Consider the following 19,629-nt stretch of genomic DNA (forward strand, 5'->3'; position numbering starts at 1 on the left):
CCGAGAGAGGGTTCAATGTTCTCGTAAGTGAATGTGAATTTACACAGTCGGCTCTAAATTATTCCGTCGGTGTTATCTTCACCATTCTCGGCCTCAAGTGTTTCGAATGAGACAAGTTGCTGGAATTATCCCCCAAGAAAATGGTTAGATGTTGGTCGCTTAGTTCCATCCAGCTGATTGCTCGTTGTTGGGATCGATAAGGGTGGCACAAATATTCGTTGACTTTCTGGCTCGTGTCATATTTGCTCTTCTGGTGTGGCTGTTTAGTGGACTGGCTTTTGCTTTCTCTACCACTGGCCTTTTTACTTGTGCCAAAACCTCGGTAAATCATGCAAGACTGTCAAAGACTTAAAATAAGGACGCATGCACTCCTGTTTGACATTTTCTTGGCCCTTCTTTTTACATATTCGGAGAAGCGTCAACGGTAACTTACTGTACAGAACTCACCACATAAGCTCTCCTGCTGCTAAATTTAGGGCACCGTGGGACGTCGTCTGACCACCACTTATCTGCACTATCTCTCTCGTGAACGAGCCTTAGCCATTGACCGTTCGCAAGCATGGGTATCGAGAGTGTCTTACAAACTGCTAGTCGTGCTGACTATAGCTTCAAGAATATCCCTGTCATGTACGGATGCATTTTCTCAACTGATACGCTACCTACTAGATGTTTATAAACTCTGAATGGCGTTAGTGATGTAGAAGGATTGGAGAGTGAGGATCTGGTTGTTCGACAGCAGCTTGCAAGAGATATCCGCAATGCTTGCATTAATATCGGGTTCTTCTACGTCAAGAATCATGGGATACCCGAGAAGAGCAGCTTCGGAGCTGTCAATGCCGGGAAGAAGTTTTTCGCCCTCCCTGAAGAAATCAAACAGAAGGTTTTTTTACTCTCAATCATTTGTCCGTAATTTATAAATTTGACGAAATGTTACCCTGTGGAATAGTACAACCTTAGGAAATCTCCGAATTATACAGGATATACAGCGAATTTCGACGAGAATAATGATCCTGCTGGTAGGGGAGACCTCCATGAAGCATTCGATGTCGGGCCCGACAAGAGTTATTCGCACAAGCAAAGCGAGATCCCTGCCAATCCGTGGCCTAATACCGAGGTTCCCGAATTTAAAGACTGTGCATTGAGTTTTTAGTGCGTATTATACTCATTTAAAATCATATAGAACTATGAAAATTAATACAAGCTTCGAAGCAATGCTGCAGCAGAGTTCGGGAAAAAGCTCTTTCCTATCTTTGCACTTGCGTTAGGTGTTCCGGAGAATTTTTTTGATGACAAGGTATTCTGATTCACATACCGCCGTATATACAGTTTGATGTTAATGGTACTTAGACAAAAGAGGACGCCATAGTTATGCGCGTTATTCGTTATCCTCCGCAAACTGGGCCTCATGATGATAGAGTCATAGGAATAGGCGCTCATAGCGAGTAAGCATTAAAGTTTTGATTTCATTAATATCCTGTATTTCTCACTCGTCCCATAATTAATAATTATTAATACCAGCTTTGAGGTATATTACTTTCTATTGAAACCAAAAGTTCCTGTTATTACAAACTCCACATTTATAGGTTTTTACACTGTTGTGGCAAGAACCGGGTATTGAATCACTCCAAGTCATGGATGCCAATAAAGAGTGGATAAATGCAACACCCATTCCCGGCACACTTGTCGTTAAGTGAGTGTGGTTGCTCCCCTTCCTGAATATTTTTAATGTGATTGCCGTAGCGTTGGAGACCAGCTCTCCAGATGTGCAAGTGAGTGAGACGATATTCTGTTGGGTATTACTGACCTGGTCGATCATATCACTGCAGATGACGTATTCAAGTCAACTGTTCACCGAGCCGTCAACCGGTCTGGAGTCGAACGGCACTCGATGCCTGTCTTCTTTAACTTTGATTACAATGTCAAACTGGAGGTGAGCTCGTTTCTTGCACTGTGTATAAATGGAAGTATAATTTGATTTTCTCATCACGTTATGTATAGGCCATTCCTAGTTGTGTCTCTGCTGAGCATCCACCAAAATATGAAGTTATCACTGCAGGCGAGTATGTTAAGTCACGGATGGATACAATTTACAACTACAAGTAGCAAGGGCAAAACCTTGAATATTTGCTTGTGTCTTGTATATTCGCCCAAAGTTTGACTGCGATCCTTGTGTACTGCTTAAAATAACTAGCGATGAGATACTGAATCTGTATCAAACAATATCATAAACCATTCTCTGTCAATAATTACATTTCTAAGGCCTAGGCAGGCTATTGCCCCCTGATTCTGCGACTAATGAATATCAGGAACAGAACTCAGAAGAAATATAACAACTCACGACAGCATACATAGTCCCACATAGTTTATTCCTTAGTCGTAGCGTCAGCAGAGGACGCTGTGCTAGCGAGCCGAAACAATATAGGAATCTAAGCATACATAGATCTTGGTAAAGCTAAACGAACCTCGACTGTCCGGCCTTGTTATTAGCAGTTCCATCCGACTTGTTGGATGTACTGTCAAAATAACAGCTCCGTGTTACAGCTATGCTATAATTTGAGGGGAAGGTTTTCACTTACCCTCCTTCAGTCCCCTTCTTCTTCTTTTCCTTCTTAGAAGGAATAGGCGTGGGTTGCATACCGCCAGGCAGCCCGTAGCTTGTCATGAGAGCTGCTGCTGCTGCCTCATAGTCCTTTGGCTCCGACGCCTTAGGAATGAGTGGCTGGTTGCTGATCGAGGATGCATCGTCGGTGGAGGACGTCTGGTTGTTGAGCATGGTAGAGATGAGATATGTAGCAGAGGTAGATTTGAGATAGCGTTCTTGTTTGGCAGTAGATTGCGAGTAGCGAGCAAGTATTGGATGAGGATAATGATCGATTCACTCTGCGCTTTTAAACCGTTTGCTAAATTCGCGACATTTGAGGATTGAACACACATGTGCAAATAATAATCCAATTTGTGTAGTAGCCTTGATCCGAAGAGGACAGCCGCAGTGCACAGTTACTGAGATGACTGCGCTCAAGGATCAGAGCGTGAGGGAGACTGTTCAATGTTCACGGCGAATACATCCAACCGGCGGACCCGACCACTCAAGCGCTTCGTTCGCGCCGACATGACTCGCCCATGGACAAATAGGGAATAGAATTCGAGAAAAGGCGTATGCTGAAGTCCTAGCTTGGGTAAAGGGCAAGAAAGCATATGGTTGATTCGAGTCAATTTCGAGGACAGGCAGTTCAGTGTATAAGCTCTCAGAATATTTAGAACAAAAAGCATAGCTCGAGTCATGCTAGGGACCGGTAAAGACGGGAAGAAAAGGATTAGACTCGCGGCGATTATTAATATTGATGGTAGAAAATCCTAGTAGAACATTGTGCTGATCATCCATGTGGCCCCGCAGCGCCCCCTAATCTAATCATAAATATCAATCCCAATTTGGGTTGTCCGTGTGCACCATCGCAGTGCGCAGACATGGTGCAATGGTTAATGAGTGCTTTGACGCCATTCCGTCACAGAGGCGCAGTCCCAGGATTGTAAATAACATCCGTATACCCATCTTTCTCACGAGGATTACTCACACAGGAACTCAGTGCGCAGTGCATGAGGGAGAGAGATTGGTAGAAAAATACCACTGTATGCTATCTGCACTGGAAATGATCGAGTACGTACTAGTCAGTGCTTTGAAAAGGGACAGCTCATTCGATGCGGATGCTTTCTTGCTAGGGAATTTTGAAAACATGCTGTTTGCGAAAAGTAATCAAATAGCTAGATAATTTGATACAAATAATGCAATCTGCTTACAATAAGAATATGCATTTTTTTCTTTGGTGAGAATGCTGCATGCTTGCTCCGTATGACGAGTATATAGGATGGTAAGAGGAATTCAAATGATTCCGCTGTGGACAGCTGATTGGGGCATACCTTAAGGCCCGCGCAGCTTGGGTCGTGTTGGCTTTCTCGCTTGTGTCCATCTGAGAGAGTACGAGTAGGAATTTAGTCGGGACAATAGGGCTAATCCTGCTGCATCCATACCAGAACATTAGATCCCCAAGAGCAGTCTCGTAGGTATTACTGCGCTTTCGCTGCCATTGTTTAGAACGAGCGTCTCAAAGCTCGATGGGAACTGTTATTCTCGCAGTAGATGAATAAAAAGTCTGCTATGGAGCGGTGATACTGTAAAATGATGATGCCAGTTCCCTTGATCGGATGCTGGTAATTCCGAAGTTACGCAACAATTTTGTTATGTAATTAGAAACGTCCACGTGACCGATGCACGCGTTCGAAAACGAACCGTGGGAGACAATGATTCGGAGTCTCAACGCGTCCACTTTGTACTTTACTTATAGCAACCCCCTCCCCTGACCTGACCTATTCGCCTGCCTCATAGGTCAAACAAATCTATAAGCACAGCAAGATGGCAGCGGCAACAGCGGTGACAAAGACAGGGACTGTCTCGAACCTTACCAAACAGTTCTCGAATCTTGATCTTGCGGCGAAGGATAGGCCCGCTACTACGACTCGCCAACCAACGCTGCAAAAGAAGGCATCGAGTAGTAACACAAACACCAAGATCGCATCAAAGTATGCACCGAATAGAGATGGGAACGCGGGTGCTGGTGCAACTACTGGGATGAGTGGATTGGTGAAGGCAGCTGCAACGAGCACGGGGACTACAACTACCGTTGCAGGCCACAAACGTACAACGTCTACAGCAAGTACGAAGCCTGGAGCTCAACTCTCGCGAACAAATACCAATGAAACTACAAAATCTGCTGCTATGACCAACACTCAACGTTCGCGAACGACTTCGAATGCAACGACGGCTACGTCGAGAGTGCCTACTCCTGCGGCGCCAGCTATGATGGACATCGGACAGTACGACGGAGGCTTTGAGATTGAGAATGAAAATCGTGGCTCAACAATCACTGGTGAAGCTGCCGAGATCCTTGCATTAGATTCCAGCTTCGCAGTGTAAGTTTTAATTTTGTTCGATCACGATTCTTATCCGTATCAAGATGCTAATTCTAACGTAGGGAACGTCCAACACGAGATTGGAACCTCACCTCCTTTGATATAGGGCGACCGTTGGGAAAAGGCAAATTTGGTCGTGTCTACATGGTCCGAACGAAATGTGAACCGCGCTACATCCTCGCACTTAAATGTCTGTACAAATCCGAGATCGTCGAGTCTAAAGTGGAGAAGCAGATCCGTCGGGAAATCGAGATCCAGCAGAACCTACGTCACCCAAATATTTTACGACTTTATGGATACTTCCACGATGAGAAGCGCATCTTCCTTATGCTCGAGTATGCTGGAAAGGGTGAACTATACAAGCAGCTGAATAAATGCGGATCATTCTCAGAGAAGCGAAGTTCGCGGTACATTGACCAGATGGCTGACGCGTTGTCGTATCTACATTCGAAACACGTCATTCATCGTGATATCAAGCCTGAGAACCTGTTACTGGGAATTAATGGAGAGCTGAAGATTGGTGACTTTGGCTGGAGTGTTCATGCTCCAGGCAACAGGTATGTGTTTGAATGCTCTATTGTTATTTGTATTGACTTAAGATAATATTTCAGACGGCGAACGCTTTGTGGGACTCTTGACTATCTTCCTCCAGAAATGGTACTGGGAAAGGAACACAATGAAAGGGTCGACTACTGGGCTCTTGGAGTACTCACGTATGAATTCCTATGTGGTGCACCGCCATTTGAAGACTTGAGTGGACATTCTGGTTCGTGTACGATGCCCCAGACTACCCCGTCTTCTCCGCCACTTCTAAGCCGCTAACGTTTGGTCTTGTGTTATCCTTCACAGCGACATATAAGCGAATAGCGAAAGTGGACCTGAAGATCCCTCCGAGAGTCTCGGTTGCTGCGAAGGACTTGATAACCAAAGTCAGTCGGTTTCTCTCCCTCTCCCTATTCAATGGCGCGAAGATTTCTTATGTGCGGATTGATTTGGGAATTCGTAGCTTCTTCAATTTGATCCCGCGAAGCGCATGCCGTTGTCTGAAGTTTTGCAGCATCCGTGGATTACGATGTACCGCAAGCGAACGAGGGGAAAAGAATCGTCGTCGAAGGATAAAGAAAATGAGCCGTCTACGGAAAAGGCACCGACGGAGAAACCATAACGATGGACGTTGCAGTTCTCAGGAATCGATTTTAGGCGGATTCGTTTTAATACTTCATTGTGAAAGACACGTCGTGCATTCTACGTTGCAGTTTGCTTTCACGAACATTCCTTGCCAGTACTGAGCTTAGCATTGGCTGGTGACTGGGATGATTGATAGACGTAAGCTCCTTGATTCGCTCACCTCCAAACCTCGTCGCTTCTACCCGACTATCCATTTTCCCGCCCTTCTTATCTATCTTGTGGAGGGATTGTGTACGTTACTTGATGTATGAGGTGACTTTGATATGATTCCCATTTTCTCTTACATACAAGCATACAGACCGGAAACGCTCGTTTTAGCAGATTCAAATACATGTCCTTTCTTGCTACGAGTTGCTGTAAAAATACGTCTCTAAATACTCTATTGATCGAAGACAATTGGGCGTAGGATCAAGTCTCATACACCTGCAAATGTGCCAAATGAAAAAAACGCACTATGGTGTCAAGACCTTCTTGTTGCCTTTATCTTTTTCTTCTTCTCTGCCTTCTTCATTTTGTGTTTCCGTTTTTCTCGGGCTTCTTCCTTGACGGCTTTCTTTCGCTCCCTTTTCAGCTCGCGGTCTTCGTGTTTGTGGCCGTGGGGTTTGTGCTCGCCGGATTTGCTGCTTTCGAATTTCTCGTCATCGGTAGCCGTGGAGGACTCATCGTCATCATCATCGTCGGAGCTGTTCTCTTCACCTTCGAGTTCTACCACTTCGCCGACGTCCTCCTTGCTTTCTGCCTTAGAAGTAACATCCTCACCGATCGACATATCCTGGATGCCGTCCTCTACAAACCTTACCGAAGTCGTACCCTCTTTGCGTGGAGTCGACTCGGATTTATTCGTCAAAGCCGAAGTAGGGTGTACGAGTCCAATAGTGTCAGCGTATATTAGTTTTTTCCCTTCTCCTCTGGTGAGTACTTCGACGTCACGTTCAGGATCGAATACTTCATTGAGATTCCTGGGAATGAAAGAGCGCATGAAGACGGCATCTTCGTGGGAAGCGTGAACTTCTGACTCGTTGTTCGACACTCCTTCGGCTCGTTCTGCACCGTCGGTCTCAGCCATCTCGAGCCAACGCTGCAAAGTTTCCTTTTCCTTTGACAGAGGATTCGTCCCTCCGCTTACTGATTCCCCTTCAGCGACGGAAGAGTCAAGCTCAGATAGAAGACTCGACCGCACGCGGGTCACGAAATCGAATGCTCGGCGTAAACCCAGAGTCCGCACACCGCGTCGCGAAAAGAACTCTTCAACATTCCCAATATCCTTGCGTAGGAAGTCAAACGCATGTGGATGGTCGTGCTCAACAGACTGTGAGACGTCGATGATGAAAAGCGAATTTGCGTCATAGAGTATATTGTACTCGGAAAGATCGGCGTGAACGAGGTGACACTCGTGAAAGAGACGTCGCACGGTTAAAAGGAGGTCTTGGTAGAGCCTTGGATGCTCAGATTCAGGAATCTTGGCATCTTTAAGTCTAGGAGAAGCCCTGGTACGGAATGTCAATGACACTCCATCTGAAATAATTCGGGAGAGACACCTACCATCCCTCCTCGTCACCGAGGAATTCCATGACAAGTACATTCTCTCGAACTTCGATAGGTCTCGGACCTGGAACACCAGCAACTGCTAATCGCTTGAGGTTCCGCATTTCTTTCTCCGCCCACACTCTAACCATCTTCCGTGGGTTGTGGCGTGAATACCCAGTCCGAAAACGATGTTCACCAGAAACATAGCGGTCACGATCTTTGAAGATAAGAATAGAAGTTTTATAGATTTTCAGAGCCAGATGTTTGCCCTCGGGAGACAGGGCGTGGTAGACGTTCGCCTATAACTCCGTTAACTCCTTACTCCAATACATGTGAAGCACGAGAACACATACCTCCTTGCCAGTGCTCACACAGCCATTGATCTCCTGTAACAGTCCGCGACCGATCATCTTATACAATATAATGCGCGTTCGTGGGTCCAGGACCTGCTCATTCGTAGCACGATCCGCTTTATCCTTCAAGTTTGCATGCGCACTTGGTCCTTTACGGTTTACACTTGCACCCATACCCATCCTATATGGCTCATGAACATGCTTTAGACGCCCGGAGTATTTAGATAATGAGGCGAGTTGGTCCGTAGTAGTCTTGTCCTGGTGGTTGATCGACGACGACAATTGCGTGGTAGGTGCATTCCCGGTTCGTCGTGGACGATTCACAGCGGGAAGCACAGCGACGGCGGATGTGCTCTTAGCTGTCGCCTGCTGTGTCCCTTCGGCAGCACCTGACCTCACTGCGACATGCTGTCGCAATCGGTTATATTGCTTCGTAAAGTCTGAAACGTGCGTATTGAATTAGAGAATTGTCAAGGACGCATACAATCAGCACTTCGAACTCACCGCGCTCAGTGACATCCCAGTCCTCATCATCGACCCGGTTATCATCAAAATCTTCTTCTCTTATCCCGTCTTCGTCTTCGTCATCCTCTCCATCTTCTTCCTCTGACCACTCGAGAAGATTGGGGTCATCAATGTAGTTTGCGCTGCCTCTTCCTTCCACACGTTCACTGTCATTAGATACTAACGCTGTTTCGGGTACCTCAGTCGTATTATGTGAACCTTCATGCGCATCGTCAAATTGACCCTGCTCACAGCCATTGGCATGTGTTACCATGGCTATCTGTCTCGTGAATTATCGTGATGAAAAGAAAATGCCGTGCTAAGAAACAGGATAGTTCCAACGAAAGATATGTTCTGACAGAGATGAGTTAAGTATCAAATACAAAGAATTTGTTAGCAGGATTATTGACAGAATTGTTGTGCATTCACCGATGCCATAAAGTTTTCCCAATCCGATCCAAATTTCGGAGCTCACGAGGTCGTGGGAATAAAATACCCGTTCGAAGTATTCGCACGTTCATTCAGACGTCTCTCCTTTTGCAGAGAATGCCGATCCCCCGCAAAGGAAGCCGCCACTATCAATTACACTTTACGCTCGATTTACTTGCATGTATTCCTGGTGCCACCCATTGCATTACTGTGTTGTCATAGTCACGGCAATGATCTAATGGTTGCCCATGGTACCGGACTTTTCAAAAAGGACAGTTTGTCTACCATGCCGCTTTCTAAAGTATTATATGTCTAGTAAGTACTTGGTCTAGGTACGAGATAAAGCAGCTTATCAAGTCGAGTTGGGGCATCTGGTCCGAAGGGAATAAGCGGAAGCTATGAATCGTTGACGTGCTAACGGATGCTGTTACTGTAGAAAAGGACGACTGTTACATAACTTTTTAGAAATCTAACTGTAATTCCGGACAGTACAAACAGAATCTGTTGCACAGATGCACAGATGCTTCCTTCTCTTATAAACTATATTAGCGGCTTAGCGATTCGACTTACAAGGCGATACTCCAGAGGAATAAAGCCCTGGTAAGGATACAATGAAGCCGGCAATCTGCGAACGCAGTTACTCACCTCGGGACACTTCCCGCGAAAGTTCATAGCCTTCGGTATTCACCGCCGTTACTACCAATTTAAGTAACACGTTAAGACCATTAGATGAAAGTGGATGCATATGCGAGCCCAGCGATGCATGTTTTCCGCGTGCCCTTCGGAAATATCCGTACGAACCTCTCTAGATAAACCGCCACAGAGCTAAATCACGTAGGCGATTGACGAGTTTGATTGACCTGCCATAGAGACGTTTGGTTTGGCTCCGAATTTGTTTAATGACGGGTGGTATCTCCCGTTAGCAAACCGACTTGCCCAAATTCCTACTCAACTCCTTTCGAAAGCGTCTTCTTACTGATATAGATTTATCATATGATCTGCCCCCACGTCCGAATCGCATAGCTTCCCCGATCCTTCGCCCATTTACCCAAATGTACATGCAAACGTCTTTCGCCTTACCAAAACCCACCATCCTTGCCGGACGCAACGAACACTTTGCTAAGCCTTGGTATCCTAGTGAATAATGCACCTGGCCAGATATGATACAACCCGAGACCAAGGACAGCACTCGCGTTCCTTACCTCGATACTTTTCGGGGATTCTGCAAAGATCCCGATGTGCGTCAACGAGATCAGAAATGCAGAAAAGCAACGAAGGGACACCAGCCGAATATGGTACTCTGTATCCGTTGAATGATAGTACGCACACTGCACGCGGGTAACAGAGATATTCCGTGTTCGCTCCGGTCCGTGCTCGGAATACATATCCTTCGAGTTTCGTTTTGGAAAGCTGGGACGTTTGATGATATCAATCTCATCCTTTCCGTTTCTTGTACACTTGAGATTCACGATCCTAAGTAATGCGAAAAGGTTTTGACTGATAGAATGGCAAGGATGTCTATTAGTCCAGGTTTCCATTGGATGAACATTGAAGTCGGCTTGAGGTAGAACAACACAGGTAATGGCTGTCTCGTTCTACGTCGTTGACAACTAGAAATTCCACCTCGTCTCGGAATGTACCTTCCTGTTACAACATTTCAGGAAGCATATTAAACAACGTGGTCTACGGAGATAAATCATAACTTCCTTTCTGGAAGCAAATATTAATCCCGACAAGGCGGATTAATGCGCTGAAAACATTGAAGGGTTCAAATTCTGTAACCAATTCCGTTAAAATTCACATAAAGATGGACAAATCTCTCTCCCTTGACATAATCCCCATTACTCACTTCTTCTCTTTGTCCCTGAGTTCATTTAACCACCCCTTCCCATTTTGTCTCTCATTTACGATCAGGAAGGAAGAAATTTTTCGGAATGATAGTGGGATGTCTCAGAAACGATCTTGTGCTTAAACACCGATCCGGATCAACATGGACAACCCCATAATGCTTTGGTATCAGCCGATGCACGCACACAGTGCTCGAGATCGTTACACGAGGCACACACAGCACATCCCGCGTAAGGAGGAGGCGGGATGTCAGCCACAGTGGAGTATCTTGTCTCAGATCTGGCGCGGGACAGGGAGAATCATATACTATCAACCGTAAAAGAGGGGTTAATAGAAATGTTCCTTGGAGCAGTGCTTTGGGTTACAACGGATTTTTGTTTGCGAATTCTACACGACAAAAGTACGATGTACAATCCGTCCTTTGAAGGACGACAAATACATAAGCGCTGGCATTACACGTTGATCTCGGGCGCTTCTCCTGGGGCTATTTATGTTGTTCATTCATAAAAGTTCTCCGTCTAATAATAAGGAAAGGATCGACAACTTACGTTGATCCTCTCGGCCCCGTAGAGTAGAATTTTTGACTTTGCACGAAGGGAAGACAAAAGGAGAAAGGATCGATACTGCAGAAGGCAGTTCAGACCCAACGAGATGGTGGCGGGGAAGGGTGAGCTGAACACTAACACCGATTTCGGACGGTCCTGTTGTCGCCTCGAACGCGCCATTTCGCTGCCTGTCTCCATGGAGGACGATCTGCATCGTCCACACCTGAAGCTCGGGAATATTCTTCGTCCAGACGCTTGAATCACATTTTAATCGATGTTGTTTGAACGCGGCTGACACGAGGGGGGCTCACACTAAGCAGGCAGCCAATGTCAGCTCAACGGAAGCAAACCTTATGAACAGGTTGCACAACAGCCCGGGCACCCGAACGATACGTTCTGTCACAGGAGTCCGTCCATCCATTCGTCCGGCTCTCGCCACGTCCATCTCCTCTTTTGCCTCCTTTTTCTTGCGCGATCTCGGGATTCGCCCTGGTGGATTGAGTCGCAAACTGCGGCTACTTGGAACGACCTCGAGTGGTCACCTGGTGGCCCTAGGCCGCTGCCAATCCACCGCCACCTTTTTTCAGTGTCTTTTTTCCGAACCCGGGCTCGTTAAATTTGCATCCACCGCTGGATTCAGTTGGCGCTGTAGCTTCCGCCCATCCTCTCTACTCCCGACCGCCTAGTCGCCCCCGCTACCGACTTCTCTCGCACGGCTTAAGCGATGAGCGGTCAGCAGCCGCGATCCTCCCATGCCTCCCTCCGAGACAGCCCAGATGATCCATCGCAGCCTCGCAGCTCATTGCCGGAATCCCTTCATAAGTATCTTCAAGACAAGCCGTCGTCGGACGAGGTAGACATTCGGCGTACGCTTCCTTCTCCGAGCGATGGATCTTTCCGCGAAGAGCTCCCATCTCTTCCGCTGCCGCCGCGAAGCTTGTCCTCCACGTCCCTCCCACGGTATTCTTCGCTATATCCGAATAGTGAGTATGTTCATTGTCTGGAAGCTGACTTTGCGTTTTGAATCAATCAATTGTGAAATAGTCCCTCGTCCGGAATACGAAGATAAAACTTTATACACGGATGATCCGCCGGGAATACCACCCGAAGGTCAGTACGACTCAATCCATAGCATGTCTGCCGCACCACCATACAGAAGCCACACCCTTCCGACAACGAGCGCTGAGCGTGACCGATCGTATCAGGGACATGAGGCATCGGGAAGTCGCGACCCAATGAGGGCTGCTCCACGAGAGCCGAGTCTTGGTGCGCGATTACCTGTCCACCATTCTTCCGCGTCAACTTCATCAGCATTGCAACGGATTCCTCAGTACCATGGGCCATTAGAAGCTCGACATGTGCCTGGGCAAAGACATAGTCTTTCGTCTCTGTCATCTTCGCCACGATTACCACTCGGAGCACAAACACTGCCAAGCACACAGAGCGCGCCGGAGGTGGTGCGTCGTGAAGATTTCCTGCTCCATTCAGGGCATGCAGACAGTCAAACAGGACCTTTTCCATTCTCTACGCCTTTTGCAGCGCGGGAAAGAAACAGACCAGAGCATACTGGCAGTGTACCGAGTCGGTACACATACATTCCAGATGCGCAAGATATGCGCACGTCTCCCCACCATCCATCTTATCCGCTACCTGTTCCCGTCCCTGTTGCATGCTCACCAAAGGCAGAGCAGTCGCGATCAGCAAGCGTAGAGCGCTACGAACCCGATTCATCAACGATGTTAAATCGTATTGCTGGTCCGTCTAGCTCGTCTTTACCAGTATCCGGCTCTTTAGCAGAGGGGGACAGGAGAAGCGGGGTGGGCCGCGGCCGAGGACGTGGACGTGGAAAAAAGGCCATAATCCCTCCATCTCCATCTGATTCCGCGCCAGGGCAAGAGTCGCGAAGTAGTTCTGAAACACCAGCTTTCTGGGGTCGCCAGCCGGCGACACATGCCTCGGAACTTAATGTTCTTTCAAGAGGACAACCAACAGCTCCTTCGAGTGTACTTGCTCCTGCTCCTCGACGTACAGGCGAATCGCCTGTCTTTCCACAACCAATGGGTACGCCTGGAAAAGCCTATGCGGCACAGCCTACTGCTGGCCCGTCGAATTTTCCTCAGAGCTTGGCAAGTAAAGGGAAAGGAAGAGACGACGGAGGGATGGCAGGCGAGTCTAAGAGCAGCGGCGCGAGCGTTGTAGACGAACTGGAGACGACCGACGATGATGGGAAACCACAATTTGCTATTGGATCGGAAACTGCAAGAACAGGTTCAGCGGGAGGTTCTCGCGCACCACGAACTAAAATCGAAGTGGCCTGCGATTTCTGTAGAAGTGAGTCTTTACCAAATTTCATAAACAAGTTTCGTCTTGACTGTTGATCTTTTATTTCCGTTGGCCAAACAGGGCGGAAAATGAAGTGCGATGGTTTGCGTCCGACTTGTAGAAATTGTCAAAGGAAGAACGTAGCATGTTCTTATATTCCAGTTGTTCGCCGGCGTGGCCCGGGAAAGAAGCAAAAGGCAATGGATACCAGGCCGAAAAATTCCAACAAGAAGATCGAAGGGGACAAGAAGCAAGGGAAGGGCAAGACCAAGGATCAAGGAAGTGAGACAGAAGAAGCCGCAAGTCCAGAGACACAGATGACAAGTGCATTCCAGTCGCAAGCAAGTCTTCAGCCTCAGGCCTCAGCAAGCGGACTTCAGCACGAAAGCCCATCACAACGTTACCAACAAGCGTCCGGAGACCTCCATCTACCTTCGCCACTTCAACGTCCCTTGTCTCCTCGTCCTCTTGCGCAACCTCCAACGCTCTCTGGAGCGAACTTTTCACCTTTTCCCTCTGGGCTGCAGCTGTCCCTTTACCCGCCCGAACAGTATCCCCCAAATCAGTATCCAAATTATAATCCCAATGCGCCGTTTGAAGGCGAATTGTTCATGCCAAGACACTCGCCGCCCATGGCAGCACGAGAGCTCCCTTTCCCTCGCGCAGATATGAACATCAGCGTCTCCGACTCAGGTGCGAGCGCAGTCGGTACGCGGACCTCTGGGTCGACGCCAATGCGGACAGCAAGTCTATACTCGAGTGGTCCTAGCTCAAGTGACGGAGAGTCGGGGAGACAGTCTTTGCGTCGGCGGTGGACGAAACGCTCGAGGACGGCAAGTGACGAAAACCAAGGGCGAGAGGTGGAAGAGGGCGAGATCGTCGAGTCAGGACGGTCGGGCAGTACCCGACATCGATGACAGTGGGGGATATCTGTGCGACATGACGGGGAGAGGAGAGTCGGGGAGGTGGAGGAGGGCTGAAGGGAGGACGCCGCCTCCGCGTGGCAACCGACGTCGAGTTCGCCGTTCATTTCTCTAAAATTACCACTACCACTACCACAACCGTATCTCCGGGCTATTTGCAATTGCTTTTTATTTTCTCATTTATTTTCCTCTTAATTCTTACACTCAACGCACCTTAACTATACTCTGATCTTCGTCTAACTGCGTATTCTATCCCCGCAATATTTCATCCAGTATTCTTGTCTAATCACTGTAACCTCTCAATCTGTTGTAATCCAGTGAGTGAATCTGTAACGTAGATTCCTTCTTCGTGACGTAAAACAATGCCGTACACTCGGAATGCCGTAAGGGCCGCCGCTGATCTAAACTACAAATACAGCAAGGGACACGCCACCTGCTCAGGCTCCTTTAGCATCATATTTCAGTTTCTCCAGGTTCTCCAGGCTCGCTTTGTTTTCCTGGATTGACTGCTGCATGACCCAGACAAGTAGGGTTATAACAAATGCCACACTCCACCATGAGGTCTGTTGCCAGCCTCTGCGCGATATCAGGGAGAATATTGGTGCAGCACCCGCAACACAAAGGGTCCGTATGGGCGAAAGTGGGAGATGCGGCGTCTCCTTTGCAAGCTGGTGCACAGGGGTATCCAGCGAAGGGGTCAGAAGTAGTAAAAGGTTGACATGCACCAGCACATTGACAAGGGCAAATAATCGTGCGAACATAATAGGAGTTTCGTCCAGCAGCGATGGTCGGAAGAAGAATATAGTATGTCTGAAAATGCTGTATCGATTTCCGTTGCAGATCAAAAATCATATGGTCGGAAACATACAATAAGCAAGATATCCCTGTGTAGATCTGTGCTTGACGATATATTCGTTTGTCCATACTTTCCGCCTTTCCACGGAACTCAGCAATTAATTCATCTTGCTCTATGATAAACGTCAGTCTCGAACACGAGAAGTATTTTAGTACTATATGTACCTTGTTCGTCAAGTATTCTAGTATCTTCACCAGTGTCTCCCTCTGTGTCAGACTTGAATGGAACTCTCTTGCGAAGGCTTTCCATGGCTGTTGTAGTTAATGTTCAAGTCATGCCAAACCTTGCAGTACCCACGTTGTTGATCGTCGATCTCCATAACAGGCAATCATATTGTGACCAATAAAACTGCCAGAATTTGCTTTCGGTACTTTCGGCCTCTGACTCGTTTCTCGTCCTCGAACGAGTGCTGCTCTATCCAGAGCCTAAGGTTCTATACGCATACAGAAAAAAGGAAAATGACGCTTGCTATCTGCTCGACGCGTCTGTCTAAAAGGGTGGTGCAAAGGACTACTCGAAGAACGCTTAGCTCTTCAACATGTTCGCGCAACGAAAAGCCCATTCTGAACCGATATAGTCGGACGGTCACTCAACCAAAAGACCAAGGTGCTAGTCAGGTATTGAATTTAAGGCATCTTGTCACTGTAACCCATTTACGAAGAAATGCTAGGTCTGTACATTGTGAACAATCGACATGACATAAAATAATTCATGAAAATACTTGTATAGGCTATGTTATACGCGACAGATGGTGTAAGTTCTCTAGAAGACCTCGAGAAAGCTATGGTTGGCATCGCAAGTGTCTGGTATGTATGTTTTTCTTTTAACTGCTGCTCATACATTCGAACCTGACTTTCGGTTAGGTATGAAGGTAACCCGTACGACTTCCAACATAACCTCCACATCAAACCATTCCGTCCTAACTTCAACTTCCAAGATGCAACAAACATCTCCTCGGTCTCGGACAGCGCGTCAAAAAATCATTGGTCGACGCAGGTCTTATAGCCTACCAATTTGGCACTGTCGGCGTGAGCGACGGTATCAGTATGGGAACGCGCGGGATGAGCTACTCGCTTCAATCGCGCGACCTCATAGCCGATGCCGTCGAAACTGCTGGCGGTGGACATTGGCTCGACGGCATGGTCGTTGTTCCAGGATGTGACAAGAACATGCCTGGTGTTCTCATGGCTCGTAAGTGATACCATAATCTGCTATTATCAAGTCAACGGACTGAATGAAATTACAACAGTTGGCCGACTGAATCGACCTGGTCTGATGGTCTACGGAGGGACAATTCGTCCTGGTTCATGCGCCGGCCAACCTCAGCTCGACATCGTCTCCGCATTCCAATCCTACGGAAAATACTTAGCCGACGGACGCACCACCTCAGCCGAAGAATTCCGCTCCAACACCGTCCGTTATGCCTGTCCGGGCCCAGGAGCCTGCGGCGGAATGTACACGGCCAACACAATGGCAAGCTCCGCAGAAGCTCTTGGGATGACCCTACCTGGATCCTCTTCCTTCCCGGCCGAGTATCCCGAGAAACACGCTGAATGCGACTCTATCGGCGCAGTGATGCGCAATTTGCTGGAGAAGAATATATTACCGCGGGATATCATGACGAGAGAAGCGTTTGAGAATGCTATGGTGCTTGTGATGATCCTTGGTGGTTCGACTAATGCTGTTCTTCACCTCATCGCTGTTGCTGCGTCTGTGGGCGTACGGCTCACGATTGACGATTTCCAAGCCGTTTCGGACCGAATTCCTTTCATCGCTGACTTGAAGCCTAGTGGAAAGTACGTGATGGAGGACGTACACAGAATCGGCGGTACCCCAAGTAAGTATCTTTATCTTGACTATTTCTTTTTTTCCCCTTCGAATGACTGAATAATTTCTCCCTTTTTCGCAGCAATTCTGTCATACCTACTCAGAAACAACCTGGTCAACGGAAACACATTAACTGTAACCGGAAAAACGCTGGGCGAGAACCTCGATCGCTGGACGCAAAAACACGGAGAACTCTCCTTCACGACCCAAGACGTCATCCGTCCCCTAGATAAAGCCATCAAACCCACCGGACACATCCGTATCTTACGCGGCAACCTCGCTCCAGGCGGTGCGGTCGCGAAGATCACAGGGAAGGAAGGACTCACTTTCACAGGTAAAGCCCGTGCCTTCGATAACGAGGAGGATTTCATACACGCTGTGGAGAGTGGGTCATTCAAGAAGGGCGAGAAAACCGTCGTGGTGTTAAGATACCTTGGCCCGAAAGGTGGACCTGGCATGCCTGAGATGCTTAAACCTACCAGTTTGATTATGGGCGCGGGACTAGGACAGGACGTTGCTTGTCTTACGGATGGACGGTTCAGTGGAGGATCGCACGGATTCGTCATTGGTCATGTCGTACCTGAGGCACAGGACGGCGGACCGATCGCACTTGTAAAAGACGGTGATACTATTCGTATTGACGCGGTGAAGAATACACTTGAGTTGGATATTAGTGAAGAGGAGCTTGAGAAGAGGAGAGAGGAGTGGAAAGAGCCGCCATTGAAGGCTCGACAGGGTACATTGTATAGGTATATCAAGACTGTATCGGATGCGAGTCATGGGTGTGTTACGGATGCCTGACAAGTCTACGGATCTATGTTTTTCTTGTAGAGGAATAGGAATAATGAATATGTCTGGCTGGATAACTTTTTTCATTCCACTGGACTACTAGAGCGTTTTGCTACATTCCCGGTTCATTAAAGTTCTATTAAGCAAAACACTAATGCCTTCAAAATCAAATGAATTGAGCGACTTTGAGTCCTCAAGCTCGGATCCCTTGTACAAGCTCACTTGCTTAGGATAGTCAGACATATTACACACTACAGTTGTGTTGATTTGTGTTAATTCTTATTTTCCTTAAGTAATTCCTGAACACTGTCTCTAGTAATTTGTGTAGTTAGTAATACATACTTTGCTTACAGGTTGAATGTAAGAATTTTTTAATTACAATTGTACTGATGGGTCAAATCAAATGTCTCTAGCATCTATCATTAAAAACAGTCCTGTTTATATACCTATTTATTATTTTATTAATTACTTATGTATTAGATTAGATCTAACTAGAAAACTTACTATAAGTAAAACAATTAGTAAGAAAGTTTACAACCAAGTACTACTTACTACTTACTATTATATCCAGGTATTGTTTGTCTTTGTTTGTTATAATATAAGAAGTTTTCTCAGACTTATTAAATATACACAGTTTAGAATTATTATTCTTATAACTATTTGTTAAAACAAACAATTAATTAAAATTATAAATTAATAAGAGTATAGAATATATATAACTTTAAAAAAGCTATACTCTTTCTTACTTAGAAAAGACTTATAGTATGTAAATACACAAGTGTATAAAAAAAGGAAAGAGAAAGAGAAAGAGTAACAGACTAAGACTAGAATAGAATTAAGAATGTTATAAAAGGTTATTAAAATAGATTTAATAAAGAAAATAATAAAGAGAGTAAGAGTAAGAGACTAAGTCTATAATAAAAATTAAGAATGTTGTAAAAAATATTAAGATAGATTGTAAGAGTGTAAATGTGTTACTGCCTTTTTCATAAGTATTGTCACACTTGATAATTTATTATTTTTTGTTACAAAAGTAAACAAAACAAAAAAATAGCTATTTCTCACTCAATTCTGTACAGAATTCAGTGATTATTTGACATAAATTTATGTTTTTTAAATATGCTTCAAATAGACACTTTAATTATTAAATTTGAGCAAGATTTGACTGAGTTATAGTGAAAATACACTGTTTTTCATGTTTTCTTAATATTTGAATTTTCATTCCTTCAAAACTCAACATATAAGCTTAGAAAACAGTTTATTATAGTTACATACATTAGTACTTAATAAATATACCTAATTTACTGTGATTTATGTACTTGTTCTGTTTGACTGAGGAGAGACTAAAATGTGTAAAACTAGCTATTTTCCCTCAGTTCCTTCTATACTTAATAATTTTTTTTCAAGCTCAAACTGTATTCCTAAATTATATAGAAGTATAATAGAATAGTTTACAAAAAGTTTTATGTTTATATGTTAAGAATTAACCTTAGGAAAAATAAGAGACTTTTACTATATATACTTTTGTTCCCTTATTTTTCCTAAGGTTAATT

At 46.0% G+C, this 19,629-nt stretch overlaps 8 protein-coding genes across 8 annotated transcripts; 4 read left to right on the forward strand and 4 right to left on the reverse strand.

Annotated features, from left to right (window-relative positions):
* Positions 1 to 559: 559 nt before the first annotated feature.
* On the forward strand, positions 560 to 2,148 carry FOMMEDRAFT_114230 (2OG-Fe oxygenase; the record flags this gene model as incomplete). Its single annotated transcript, XM_007271290.1, has 10 exons — positions 560 to 627; positions 694 to 880; positions 947 to 1,149; positions 1,210 to 1,294; positions 1,348 to 1,442; positions 1,519 to 1,525; positions 1,584 to 1,690; positions 1,741 to 1,769; positions 1,827 to 1,930; positions 1,999 to 2,148. The coding sequence occupies 10 exons, from the start codon at positions 560 to 562 to the stop codon at positions 2,101 to 2,103; spliced, it is 990 nt and encodes a 329-aa protein (XP_007271352.1). The 3' UTR covers positions 2,104 to 2,148.
* Positions 2,149 to 2,230: 82 nt separating this feature from the next.
* On the reverse strand, positions 2,231 to 2,837 carry FOMMEDRAFT_23692 (uncharacterized protein). Its single transcript, XM_007271158.1, has 4 exons — positions 2,577 to 2,837; positions 2,463 to 2,513; positions 2,339 to 2,400; positions 2,231 to 2,292 (listed from the first exon to the last, which is right to left on the reverse strand). The coding sequence occupies exons 1-3, from the start codon at positions 2,771 to 2,773 to the stop codon at positions 2,364 to 2,366; spliced, it is 285 nt and encodes a 94-aa protein (XP_007271220.1). The 5' UTR covers positions 2,774 to 2,837; the 3' UTR covers positions 2,231 to 2,292; positions 2,339 to 2,363.
* Positions 2,838 to 5,040: 2,203 nt separating this feature from the next.
* FOMMEDRAFT_96791 (kinase-like protein) lies at positions 5,041 to 6,130 on the forward strand (the record flags this gene model as incomplete). The annotated part of the gene is made up of 4 exons (XM_007271221.1): positions 5,041 to 5,522; positions 5,577 to 5,731; positions 5,815 to 5,894; positions 5,972 to 6,130. Coding segments are annotated over 4 exons (876 nt in total), but the record flags the coding sequence as incomplete, so codon positions are not given.
* A 341-nt stretch (positions 6,131 to 6,471) lies between these two features.
* Positions 6,472 to 8,811, reverse strand: FOMMEDRAFT_149198 (RIO1-domain-containing protein; the record flags this gene model as incomplete). Its single annotated transcript, XM_007271291.1, has 4 exons — positions 6,472 to 7,640; positions 7,696 to 7,979; positions 8,034 to 8,473; positions 8,538 to 8,811. The coding sequence occupies 4 exons, from the start codon at positions 8,809 to 8,811 to the stop codon at positions 6,614 to 6,616; spliced, it is 2,025 nt and encodes a 674-aa protein (XP_007271353.1). The 3' UTR covers positions 6,472 to 6,613.
* Positions 8,812 to 11,179: 2,368 nt separating this feature from the next.
* Positions 11,180 to 12,780, reverse strand: FOMMEDRAFT_23694 (uncharacterized protein). The gene is made up of 2 exons (XM_007271159.1): positions 11,363 to 12,780; positions 11,180 to 11,298 (listed from the first exon to the last, which is right to left on the reverse strand). The coding sequence occupies exon 1, from the start codon at positions 12,752 to 12,754 to the stop codon at positions 12,389 to 12,391; it is 366 nt and encodes a 121-aa protein (XP_007271221.1). The 5' UTR covers positions 12,755 to 12,780; the 3' UTR covers positions 11,180 to 11,298; positions 11,363 to 12,388.
* A 738-nt stretch (positions 12,781 to 13,518) lies between these two features.
* On the forward strand, positions 13,519 to 13,857 carry FOMMEDRAFT_96407 (uncharacterized protein; the record flags this gene model as incomplete). The annotated part of the gene is made up of 2 exons (XM_007271195.1): positions 13,519 to 13,690; positions 13,763 to 13,857. Coding segments are annotated over 2 exons (267 nt in total), but the record flags the coding sequence as incomplete, so codon positions are not given.
* A 1,184-nt stretch (positions 13,858 to 15,041) lies between these two features.
* FOMMEDRAFT_161821 (uncharacterized protein) lies at positions 15,042 to 15,709 on the reverse strand (the record flags this gene model as incomplete). The annotated part of the gene is made up of 3 exons (XM_007271292.1): positions 15,042 to 15,414; positions 15,473 to 15,572; positions 15,625 to 15,709. The coding sequence occupies 3 exons, from the start codon at positions 15,707 to 15,709 to the stop codon at positions 15,042 to 15,044; spliced, it is 558 nt and encodes a 185-aa protein (XP_007271354.1).
* Positions 15,710 to 15,847: 138 nt separating this feature from the next.
* Positions 15,848 to 18,181, forward strand: FOMMEDRAFT_114240 (dihydroxy-acid and 6-phosphogluconate dehydratase). Its single transcript, XM_007271293.1, has 6 exons — positions 15,848 to 16,077; positions 16,190 to 16,266; positions 16,324 to 16,338; positions 16,398 to 16,651; positions 16,710 to 17,297; positions 17,370 to 18,181. The coding sequence occupies exons 1-6, from the start codon at positions 15,919 to 15,921 to the stop codon at positions 18,086 to 18,088; spliced, it is 1,812 nt and encodes a 603-aa protein (XP_007271355.1). The 5' UTR covers positions 15,848 to 15,918; the 3' UTR covers positions 18,089 to 18,181.
* The last annotated feature ends 1,448 nt before the right edge of the window (positions 18,182 to 19,629 follow it).

This window comes from Fomitiporia mediterranea, assembly GCF_000271605.1.
Source record: "Fomitiporia mediterranea MF3/22 unplaced genomic scaffold FOMMEscaffold_16, whole genome shotgun sequence".
NCBI classification, from domain to species: Eukaryota; Fungi; Basidiomycota; class Agaricomycetes; order Hymenochaetales; family Hymenochaetaceae; genus Fomitiporia; species Fomitiporia mediterranea.

Excerpts from the sequence above, each read along its gene's own strand:
- FOMMEDRAFT_114240 (XM_007271293.1), top strand. The coding sequence starts at position 15,919 with ATGACGCTTGCTATCTGCTCGACGCGTCTGTCTAAAAGGGTGGTGCAA. Across the intron at positions 16,078-16,189 it reads AAGACCAAGGTGCTAGTCAG|GCTATGTTATACGCGACAGA; the intron begins GTATTGAATTTA and ends ATACTTGTATAG. Across the intron at positions 16,652-16,709 it reads GCCTGGTGTTCTCATGGCTC|TTGGCCGACTGAATCGACCT; the intron begins GTAAGTGATACC and ends AAATTACAACAG.
- FOMMEDRAFT_23694 (XM_007271159.1), bottom strand. The coding sequence starts at position 12,754 with ATGACAGAGACGAAAGACTATGTCTTTGCCCAGGCACATGTCGAGCTT.
- FOMMEDRAFT_23692 (XM_007271158.1), bottom strand. The coding sequence starts at position 2,773 with ATGCTCAACAACCAGACGTCCTCCACCGACGATGCATCCTCGATCAGC. Across the intron at positions 2,514-2,576 it reads AAGAAGGGGACTGAAGGAGG|TACATCCAACAAGTCGGATG; the intron begins GTAAGTGAAAAC and ends TTATTTTGACAG. Across the intron at positions 2,401-2,462 it reads AACAAGGCCGGACAGTCGAG|CACAGCGTCCTCTGCTGACG; the intron begins GTTCGTTTAGCT and ends TCGGCTCGCTAG.